General features: G+C 44.5%; 1 protein-coding gene across 1 annotated transcript in view; it reads right to left on the reverse strand.

Annotated features, from left to right (window-relative positions):
* Positions 1-11,636, reverse strand: part of FAT4 (FAT atypical cadherin 4) — a 183,898-nt gene extending 172,262 nt beyond the window's left edge. The window contains exon 1 of the mRNA XM_055405783.2: positions 4,880-11,636. Within this exon, the coding sequence (XP_055261758.2) occupies positions 4,880-10,054 (5,175 nt within the window). The 5' untranslated portion in view covers positions 10,055-11,636. The remainder of the gene's footprint in view (positions 1-4,879) is intronic.
* Positions 11,637-12,136: the final 500 nt, after the last annotated feature.

Below are 12,136 nucleotides of genomic sequence, written 5' to 3' on the forward strand. Positions count from 1 at the left end.
CAGTACTCAGCTCAATCACTGAACACAGTAATACTCAATAAATTTTATAATAATTATTACCATTATTATTAAATATTCAATTCTTTGCTTATATTTTGCCTGTGAGGAATGACACGCAAGATATACAGGCATTTAATGTAAGACTCACTAACCTTTATTCTGAACAGTCTGGAAGAAAAGTATTTCTAAGCTTGACATTCAGTATTAATTACAAATGTTTCCACCATTTCTCTTGGAAATCTTGATGGTTTCATTGTGAAGATAAATTGGTTTATTATCAATTGCTAAAATTCATTTCTAATCTTTAAAAAAACATAATTTGTTCACTTAATATTCTAAGCACACTTTTAATAGAATATTTCTAATTGTCTTATTGTTTTTACTGAATTGCAAAAATGTCAGTACTTAGACCAATGGTTCTCTCACCACAGAAGATAGTGCCCTAGGCATACCAGAGACCCATTAAAGACACCTGGGAAATCAAAACTGTATTCATAATAATACAAAGCAGTGTTTGCTTTTTCACTGTGTTGACATTTACACTAGAGGTGCAAAACTGATAGCTGGTAAAACTGTTGGTACCTTAGCACAAAGCCAAGCAGTAGCTCCAAAGTATTCCAGGTGTAATTGTATTATTCACTTACTAGTCACAGTGAAAATAAAATGCCAGTTTCACTTAAAAACTGAAGACTTTTCCTTGAAGAAACAGTAAATTATTAATTTTATTAAATCTCAACCCTTAAATCCCAATGTTTTTTCAACATTTGGGGTGACAAACAGTGAAACATGAACAAAGAGCCATTAATCTGTACCTATGTACAGTGGTCTCAAAGAAAAGCATATGGAATACAATTTTTCCTTGAAAAAATCAACTGATAGAAAAACCATGCTTTTTTTAAAAAATGGCAGACTTTGTTTGTTTGAAAATGAACAAAGGGAGTCTGATACTTCAGGAAACAACTAACAATATATGTTATTAATGATAATATTTGAGCTTTCAAGTGAAAATTCAAATTTGGAAAACTTTGAACCATTACCATGAGGTTGTGAGTCAATATATATAAAGGCTCTTTTGATAAGATTCTTATCAGCTATACCAATATTTTCCAAATGATCAGTGCCTGATATTTCTAAGTCATACATAGGTAAAATTTCCATTCATAAAGCAAAGTAGATCAATATTTTCATGCAACAAAGTATGAAAAATTCAATGGCAGGGTTTCAGATTCCTTATTGCAAGTAAGTTTTAAGAAACAGCAACTTGTGAAATTCTGGTATAGGATCAGAAGAAAATCAACAGTTATCTGAAAAGGATATCAAAATATCTCTCTCTTATCCAGCTTTGTCTGAGGGAAGATAGATTATTTTCATATATTTTAACCAGAACAACATATTACAATAGACAAAATGAGATTTGAGAATCCAGCTGTCTTCTCTTAATCCAAATGTTAAAGTGATTTATGAAAACATAAAATAATGTGTCTTTTTTGTTAGTTCTTAGGGTTGACAAAATTAAGTTCTTTAAATAACAAATATGTATTATATGGTGACTGTAACTTTTAAAGAAATTAATAAGCATTTAAATTTTTTCTCAATTTTAATATTCATAACATGAATATCAATAGATAAGACACACCCAGGCAAAAGCTCTTTGGGGTCCTGAGGCCAACCAATTTGAGAACTGCAACCTGGAAGTATATATAGTATTTCCTTTGATTTAAACACTAAGTTCCACGTGAGACCACCCACCTAAATTCTTCTTTCCTCTTTGAGCTTTCTGACAATTCTCAGTTCATTTGTAGAACAGAGATAACTGGTATGTCTTTATGTCCCTAGTTCAATTAATGATAAGATCAAACTTACTAATAGCCCCCTCCATTCCCCCTGCTTCTCTCTGTTGATTATTCCTGAGACACAAGAACACATGTACCAGCCTTAACTCTTCTACCATCTCATAGAGCAAAAGGTACTGAGCACTTCTATATATCACGTAATATACCAGACTCTAGGAGATATTATTATTATCAAGGATATATTATACTAGGAGATCATAAAGACCAATGAGACAAAGCCTCTGACCTTCAAAAGGCCAGCCCAGTCCCTAAGTTGCATGTTCCCACAAAACACATGTTAAAAAGAAATGCCTGTGGATGTGCTACATCTCTATTTTTTGTTGCTGAAGGTAGGAAAGAGGTACAAAATGTATATGAGCTATTCTAATATAATCAAGACTCTTCTGAGAATACAAAGACGCAAAATGAAAGGATAATAAACCTTGTGTCTGCAACACAAAGCCATCCTTCAAAGACACTCATATATACCAAAGTTTTAGCTATGATAGGTAGGGGAGGTGAAGGTGGACAATTGGACCATCTCTGGAAGGAGCAGTACTGGAGCCAAATCCCCAGAACCCTTCCCCCTCCACACAAGTGTCAGAGCTTGAAAAAGAATGCAGATTAAATCATTTCTCTTTTACCACTGACCCTCTGTCCATGGAATGTGATCAGCCATGACTCTAGCCAGAAACCTGAGTAAGCAACCCAGACTCCTTCCTATCAATGTACAGGAATAAACTGTTAAAAAATGCATTGGAGCAAAGTTTGCATTTGGAAACGAACAATTGAAAAATCACCTCTGACAACCCTAGGTAATTCATAGCTTCTTTTTGCAGAATCATGGTAAATTAATTGTTTGAGCAGAAGGAAAAAAGAACTTTATTGTATACAATTGAAAGATACAACCAATAATAATATGAAATTCTAGCTCCCAACTACTGCTTTCAATATTCTTTGGAGAAACACATTTGCTTTTAATTTTAGGAGTGGTTGGAGCTTGGGAGCTCAAACTTGGTTTACAATTTCAGCACTTTAGTTCACAGAAGATACCCTGACAAACAATTTTTTTCTCATTAAAAAATCATCATGGTGAATTCTCTCCAGATCTTTAAACAGGTTATAGCCAATATGAATAAGTTTTCATATTGGTGTTATTTGAGGTTAAAAAATAACAGACATATTATCTCCTATTATTAACAAAATGATTTATAATTTTACTCCTCATGTCTAATGAAGAGACAGCGCTATTTAATAAGTTTAAGCCAAGTCAATCTTCGCATATCTAATGGGTAAATAGTAAGACTAAATAAATCTTCTAATGATAACAATGGACATTTTTTCTCATTGTCAAGCAAAGGCAATCACTTTAACCAAACAACAACCAATAACATAATCTGTTCTATAGTTTAAAATTTTTTTCTAAAGCCTAGAATGACTTAATTGACTGTTTTTAATAAGTATTTCCATTTTTAAACTAATTAAATCTCTTCATCTAAGAAATAATTCCAGAGACGGAAAATAGAGCCAGGAAGTGGGTTTAGTGGAGGAATAACCCCAAATCAAAATAAAATTACATGTAAATCATAACCTGCGTTAAACCAAATAACAGTATGGACGACCTATCTCGGATCGTTAAAAAGCTAATTAGGTAAAAGAGGACATTTGGGTAGAAGTTTCTTCAGGGCTGTGTGTTAAAGATAAAATTGAATTTCACTTAGAATGATATCTCTAAGAATTATGTCTCTATGAAGAATTACATCTCTAATTATATATTTAATATCCTCTAGGCCATGAATATACTGCTTCATCAATAGAAGAGCCATAACTAGCTATTTTGAAAAAAAAATCACATGGGATTCGAAAAGATAATAATAATAAATGAACATTTTAAATGAAGAAAACCCCTCACAGCTATAAAAAAGAAAAGAAAGCAGAAAACAAACACATGAGCCTCAAATTCACTAGCATGTTGTGTCTGGGTTCCTGCCAAGTATCACAAACCACATTTGATATTTTGTGTTTTTGGCTGAGTGACACCAGAATATCTTTGAAGGGATATTCAAAGATATCTTTGAAGGCATATATTGAAGGGGAGAGAGAACTTAGGAACCAGCAAATGAGCCATCTGGGCAATAGCTTTATCATTTCTAGTTGATCATCAAAACAACGTTGGAAGCAGTTCAATTAAAAAAAGCAAATCAATGATACACTGAGGTAGTAACAGTCAAAAATATACCCCGGGAAAGGCCAAGCTTGAAATTCTTTGGCTTATGCTATGAAACATGAGTGTCTAACCTATCAGCAGACAGAACAACTTGTACCTATACCATGGCATTGAACAATATGGTGTTGTCTCAAGAAACAGCTTCTAATCTCTGATCATTCACAGCACATTACATGCTTTAGTTCAAGAGAGAAGCGAAAGGATTATGTTAAGTCAGAAGATAGTGCCTTAAATGTGAAGGCAGATGAAATCAGGAATCTCCCCAAACTTGGCTCAGCACATTAAAATTAGTCACTGTCTATGAAGAAACTGCCAAGACTGCTGAGGATGTGAAAGTTAATACTGTCCTGATGTAAACTGTCAGTCCACTGCCACTCCCCCCCTAGAAAGCCATGCTATAATGCTGATTTCTACCAAAGTTCTTCATTGTGAAATAGAGATTTCTCAAGTCTGAAATTCCTCATCCTCTGGTAGACTTCCTTAACTGTGAGGTACTTAGTTTAATAAGGTAATTTAACTTGAATAAATGGATTTTTTCCTGAACTTCAGAAATCACTAAAGAATTCTCCTTAGCTTTACACATAAGATAGTATGAGATGAAATACAAGGTAAAAAGTGCTTATACTTTAGTTCTGATCAGGTTAAAGCTAAATTGTATGTATTTCTTGTTCGTCTGTAAGATAGAACATTTTTATATGGTCCTGTCAGTAAAATGAACAATTCAACAATAAAGGTAAATCATTATAGAAAGCAAATAGAAAGAGAATGATCTTTCAAAAAAAATCAACAAATAATTCATAAGGAATGACAAAATCATTACCTCTGCTCTCTGTGTTCTGGGAAAAGCAGTTGACTTTTCTATGGCATAAACATCCACCAGGTAAAGACATGCTCCTTGCTCCCGGTCCAGTATGGCTGCAGTCTGAATGATGCCACTCCGTCGTCCAATTGTAAAGAGCCGTCCAACAGTTTTTTCCTCGCAACGGATTGAGACAATATAATACTCCACTGGGGCTTCAGATCCTCTAGGGCTAGCTGCTTCTATTGATATCACATTGGTGCCAATGGGTTCTCCCTCCTTCAAAATGGTTATATATTTGGGTTGTGTAAAAACAGGTCCATCAAGGCCCTGAAGAATGATGGTCAATTCAGTGGTTGATTTCCTCCTTTCAGGGCCAAGGTCTGTTGCTGAAACTATGAGATTATAGATCAGCTGAGAAGGCACCAGCGCTGAAGCCACTCTCAGGTCTCCACTATAGCGATCCACAATGAAGGTGTCTGTATCACCATTGATGATCTCATACTCCACCTCTCCATTCGCCCCTTCATCTGGGTCAGCAGCCATGATTGTGGTCAGAACAGAACCAATCACAGCCGAAGGGTCTGCAGCCAGGGCATTTTGTGATATAAACATTGGAACATTGTCATTGAGGTCTGTAACCAAAATAGTCACGTTTTTCAAAGCATACCGTCTAGTTTCTATAGGCACAGCTTGATCATTGGCTTTTATGGTTAACTCAAAGAGATTAGCAAATTCCCGATCTATCTCAGCATTAGTATAGATAGTGCCTTTGACTTCATCTATGCCAAAGTGGTTGCCCCGTGGCAACTGCTGGATGATCGTATAGGAGAGTTGCCCATTAATGTCTGCATCGGGGTCATGTGCAGTCACAGAAATGACAGATGTTCCAATGGGGATGTTCTCAACAATAGACTTGAAAATATCCCCAGGAGGGAAGGTAGGAGGATTGTCATTGAAGTCTCTCACGTGTATAACCACCGACATTGTAGATGAACGAGGAGGCCTTCCTTGGTCTTTTGCTGTTATATTTAATTTGTACAAAGACTGTGTTTCAAAATCCAATTTTTTGGCAAGAAAAATACTCCCAGTGTTTGGGCTAATGCTGAAAGTTCCATGGTTGTTAGTCCCAGTGATACTGTAATGTAAGTCAGCATTCTCACCTGAATCTGAATCAGTTGCAGTGACGGAGGACACGAGTTCACCGATTCTCATGTTTTCCAAAACATCAACGAACAGTGTTGATTTAGGGAAAGAAGGGGTATTGTCATTTTCATCTAAAATATCAATATTTAAGGTACAGGTTGAATTGAGGGAGACTAATCCTGAATCCACTGCTTGAATTACAAGGGAATAGGCAGGTGTGGCTTCATAGTCTAATCTGCCAATCAGTGTCACCTGACCAGAGGTGCTGTCTATAGCAAACTGTCTTTCTTCATTTCCTTTTATTACAGAATAGTGAATAAGTCCATTATTACCTTCATCAACATCTGAGGCAGATACTCTTAAAACCTGTGTCAGGTTGGCTGCTGACTCTGATATTGTTGCTTGGTAAAAGTCTTTTAAAAATTTGGGAGCATTATCATTTATATCCTTCATGTAAACATGTACTGTGGCCTGATCCTTAAGAGGCTGAGGGAGCCCCTGATCGGTTGCGATGACTGTAAAGCTAAACACCGCAGTCCCCCTCCGCCTCATAAGAGACTCCCTGTCAAACTGATGGGTATTTGTAATTTCCCCACTAATTGCATGCAACTCAAAATCTGGCTGCACCATTTCAAAAGAATACCTTACTTCTCCATTTGGCCCAAAGTCTTTATCTATGGCACTTACTTTGCCCACAAACGACCCAGGTCTCTGTTCTTCTTCAAAATAAAATGTGTAATTGGTACTGTTAAAAAGAGGTCTGTTATCATTTACATCTTCTAAAATTACAGTAACATTCACAGTAGCACTAAGGGGTTCCACCGCTCTGTCAGAAGCAACAACCAGTAAAACATATCTGTCTTGAAGTTCACGGTCCAGTTCACTTTTTATATACAATTGACCATCTGGAAATATGCCGAATGCATCCCCGGTATTGCCTTCAGCAATGCTGTATGCAATTTCACCATTGGCTCCTGAATCCTTATCAAAAGCTTGCACTTTAAAGAATCGAGAATTCACAGGTTCTGACTCAGAAAGGGTGACCTCATAAGAAAGCTGGTCAAACACCGGTGGGTTGTCATTTACATCATGGACATAAACTGTTAAGATGAAACTAGAGGAAAGCTGGGGAACACCCATATCAGATGCTAAGATCTCTATCTGGTAGGAACCAGCATGAACATCCAGGGGTCCTAGTAGACTAATATTACCATTCCTTTCATTGATAGTAAAGAGATTCTTGGGGTTTTGCTTCAGGCTATAGAGTACCATGCCATTGACACCTTCATCAGGGTCCACAGCTTTGGCTTGGAAAATGCTGTGACCTGCCTGCCAATTTTCCACCACATTCACACTCTCTACTGCCTGAAGGAAATGGGGAGAGTTGTCATTCAAATCCTTAACTGTAATGTTAACCATAGAGTCTCCAGTCACTGTGCCCCCACTGGCTACTACTTTCAGCTGATAAAAGGATTGCTCTTCTCTGTCAATCACACTTGCTGTGGTAAGCTGCCCAGTAACCTGGTTGATAGCAAACATACCTTTCTGATCCCCGGTAGTAATGAGATAACTGATGTTGGAATTGAGATCCATGGTGGATGCAGACACACTACCCACATGATATCCCAGGGCCACATTCTCAAAGACCACGAAGCTGTAGGCAGCCTGGCTGAATACAGGCGGGTTGTCTTGAGTGTCCAACACAGTGATGGTTACTATCGCCTGGTTGGGAGACTGCAAATTGCCACCATCAGTAGCCACTATTTGCAACTGGTAAGCAGTTTTTTCTTCTCTGTCTAGGGCCATTCTTGTAGAAATAACCCCACTCTGAGCATTGACCTGAAACCGAGACCTGTCCCCAGCTGATATACTATATTTGATGGTTCCATTGAGACCCAAGTCTGGGTCAGTGGCAGACACCGTGGTGATGTAGCTACCTCCAGGCTCATTCTCCTGAATATGAGCAAAGTATTGGACTGGGTAGAACACAGGGCTGTTGTCGTTAATATCCAGGAGGCTCACATTTATGCGAACCATTGATGACTGGGGAGGTGACCCCAGATCTGTGGCCAGAACCAACAGGGAGTAGAAAGCTTGTTCCTCCCTGTCCAAGGAGGAGATAGTACTCAACCTCCCAGACACAGGATCCAGGCGAAAAGACCTCTGGTCAGTCTCAGCTTCCTGTAGGGAAAATCGCACTGTCCCATTGTCACCCAGGTCCCCATCGGTTGCCCCAAGCACCAGTAGTTCAGTCCCCGTAGGCACATTCTCAACCACAGACACATTATATCCTTCTGGCTGGCTAAACACTGGCTTCTCATCGTTCACATCCAAGAGATTCACAACAAGCTGGGCATAGGAAACCTTGGGGTGAACCCCTTGGTCCCGAGCACTGATATTCAGTACAATCTGGGAAGCAAGTTCACGGTCCAAGCCCCCAGCAAGCCCAGTGGTCACTAGACCACTGTGTTCACTGATGTGGAACCAACCCAGTCCATTACCAGAGACGATGCTGTAACGCAGGTTAGCGTTGAGACCAGAATCGCCGTCAGTGGCGGACACTCCACTCACATAGCTTCCCGGGGGCGCCTCCTCGCTCAGGTTCACTCTGTATACTTGCTGTGCAAACACGGGAGGGTGGTCATTGATGTCATTGACGAAAATCACCAAACTCGCCACGGAAGAGCGCGCCTGAACCGCTGCGCCAGGGGGCGCCCCGTAGTTATCCGACACAGAAACTGTCAGGTTGTAAGAAGGGATGCGCTCCCGGTCCAGGGCGCTGGCAACTTTGATGAGACTCAGGTTCGGCACTTTGCTGCTTTGCACCTCAAAGTGGCGCTGCTCGTTGCCCCCAAGGATCTGCACGGAGATGTTCCCGTTGGCCGCTGGGGAGTCTGCGTCCGTCACGGTGAGCAGAGCCACCACCGTGCCCACTTGAGCGTTCTCATCTACCGAGGCGTAGCGCGAGGTGGCAGGGAAGTAGCGGAATTTTACTACGGGGTCATTGTCATTGACGTCCAGCAGCTGAATCAGCGCCTCGGCACGCCCTGTAAGGGAAGGCACGCCTCGGTCCATAGCCTGCACCGTAAGAGAGTACTGGCGCCGGGCCTCGAAGTCCAAGGGCTCCCGCACCGTGATGAGCCCCGTTTCGGGGTCCATTTGGAAGGGGGTCCCCTCGTCCTGAAGCCGATAGCGGATGTCCGCGTTGGTGCCCTCGTCCGCGTCCGCCGCCGCCACCTGGAGGACGCTGGAGCCCACCGCGGAGTCCTCAGGCACCCCCGCCTGGTAGTGGGAACTGCCAAAAACCGGGGGGTTGTCATTAATGTCCTGCACAGTCACATTTACCTGAAGGTAGCCCCGCCGCTTGGGCTCGCCCTTGTCCTCCACTTCCACCAACAGCTGGTACTGCGGTGTGACCTCGCGGTCCAGCCCGCCCTTGGACACCAGGTGCAGGAACGCGCCCTCGCCGCTTGGGTTCAGGGTGATATCCAGGCGGAAGCGACCCGCCTCGTTGCCCTGGATGATGCGATAGGACCGGTGGTCAACGCCATTGGAGCCGATGTCCGAGTCGGTGGCGGTATCCAAGATGACTTGCCGCCCGCTGCTACTGTCCTCCTTGAAAGTGACCACAATCGAGGGTTCTGGAAAGACCGGGGCGTTGTCATTGAGGTCCCGCACCAACACCCGCACTTCGGTGGGGTAGGTGGGTGAGCTGGAAAGAACCACCAGGTTGATCACGTCGCTGGGCAGGCTCTCGCGGTCGATGGTCGCAGTGGTGTACAGGGCCCCGGTACTACTGTTTATAGCAAACAGGGCGTGGCTTTCGCTGAGCCTGTAGGTGAAGCCTGGGCGCGTCTGGATGGTACCCACCAGCGTGCCGGGAGGTTGCTCCTCCAGCACCTGAAACACCTGGCGCTGCTCCGCCCCGCTGACCCGGGCGGGCCCCGGGAGCAGTGACAGCAGCCAAAAGACACGAAGGAGCTGAAATAATGTTAAAGTGGGCAGCGGGAGCCATGGGCGGCCGGGAGCCCTGTCTGCTGCCAAGTCCATGGTCTTGGCTCCCTGGAACGGAGTGATAAAGAGAAGGAAGAGGTGAGGCCAAAAAAAAAAAAAGAGAGTGATAATGACAAGGATCAAGTAGCACGAGCAGACATGCAGCCGATGGCTCTGAGAGGTCTGCTATTTCAAAGAACTTCCAGTCCAGAAGAAGCAGTTCGCACGAGCAAAAGCCTCCAGGTAGCCATTTGGACGCTTAGTGAGGGAAGAGATGCCTTGAGGAAAAGCAGCAGGGCATTCCTCAGGCACTTACTCCTGCTTGTGGACGAGTTCCCAGAGAAGTTTCTCCAATCTCCTATATGTCCCCCTTCACTTTATTTTCGAATCCGGAGAGTCTGAGCGTTTTCGCTGGGGGTGGATAGGAGTTGGGAGAAGTTGCCTGTATTTAAGGTATAGGAGGAATTACCGCAAACAATTATCTTCAGAAACTTTAAAAACTTACCCAAGGCGAAGAAACTGAGGAAGGAAGGACACACTTCCGCAGCGGTGTGGAGAGAACAACTGAGCACTGGGGAGGGGGCGACGGGGAACCGAGGATTATCGAATTCCTTTCCCAAAAGCTGGAGACAAGGAGTTTCCTCGAGTTCCCCTCTCCTCAAGAACAAGGCTGCAAAGCCCTTCAGCAGGGCTGCAGAAGTGGCGCGGAGGCCCAGGCGGCGGCGTCTAAGCTCGGGCAGCCAGCAAACTGCATTCCAAACGCTCGCTGGGCGCTCTGGAGCGCTCAGCTCCGTCCCTTCTCCTCCAGGAGGAGCTGCCGCCGCCCCTGCTGCCGCTTCCAGCCCTTAGGCGGGCACAGGCAAAATCCAGCGCTCCTCAGCATTTTTTTTTTTTTTACCTCTGCCGGGACGCCTGCCGACCCATTATTTGTACATCCAAATCAAGCGCAGGTCCCCCTTTCTTCTCGGCCTCGCCGGCGTCGGGCAGGAGCAGCGCGCTGTCCCCGCGTCCCCTTCCCTCACCATGCCAGGGGACTCCTTCTCCGGCGGTCCCAGTCAGAAGCCCACTCTAGTGCGCCTCGCCCCTGACCTCTTGCCCTTTGGTTTTATGGTCCCGTGTCAGTTTCACTTTGTAATCCACAAGGCTTTTTGTTTGGGGCGGGGTAGGGTGGTGGCGATCGGTCCCCCTTTTCTCCTGCACTGTTGACGCTGGAGGCGGGGAAGTCGGCGCTGGACTGTGGCGGCGCCCCCAGCAGCTCCGGACGGCGGCTGTCAGCGCTCTCCCTCTCGCCTGCCGGGGCTGAGGGTTGCAGCACCGCCGTGGAGCTGGAGCTCCGCGAGCCCCTCTCAACCTCCGGCTGGTCCCTCTCACTCTCCCCGCCCCTTCCCCGCCGCACACGCGCACACACACACACACGCACCGCGCCGCCGAAACACAAACAGAGGGGGAGGGAAGACCGCGAGCTGAGCAGGACTCAGAAACTTTGCTCGCCACTCATTGATCCCCGCACTTTAGTTCAGCCGGCCTCCCCCTGGCTCCCGGTGCTGTCACCTAGCGCCCCTCCCTCGCCCCAGCCCCATTGGCCCCGAGCTGAAGCGGCCCCGCCTGGCACTCCGACCCCCAGCGCGCTGCGACTTTTTCGGCCTCCGACTGGCTTCTCGGGATGCTAATCACTCCAGCCTCCCGGAGGACGGTAGGCGGTCGGGTGTGGGAGCCCGGCGAGTAGGAGGCGCTGAGAAAGGCGGGGTGGGAGCTAGGGGGGTGATTCCCTCCCCTCTTTTTCTTTCTTTCTTTTTTTTTCTCTCTTTGGTCAAATCTTGGCCGGCATCTGAGCAATAACAGCAAAAAGCTGCTGCCGAATCGATGGGGGTGGGGTCAGGTTTGCAGATAAATAACTTTAGGGACCGGGTTTGGGGGAAGACCGTTAGGTTGTTATGCTAGTAATAACTCAAGGGTAAGGGGGTCGAGAGAAATAAAAGAAAGGCAGGGGGTGAGGGTCTGTTAGAGCGGGAGGAAGGATTAAGCAAAGCCTGTCTGGGAATGCAAAGCGCAGATTTGCTTTAACCGTTTCCTGCCCTTTCTCTTTCGAAGGGAAGGAAGGGAGCTGCTGTACAGTAAGATCCAACAGCATCCAAACCG

The sequence above is a fragment of the Moschus berezovskii genome, chromosome 19 (genome assembly GCF_049115385.1).
Source record: "Moschus berezovskii isolate FMDL1 chromosome 19, NW_MosBer_1.0, whole genome shotgun sequence".
NCBI classification, from domain to species: Eukaryota; Metazoa; Chordata; class Mammalia; order Artiodactyla; family Moschidae; genus Moschus; species Moschus berezovskii.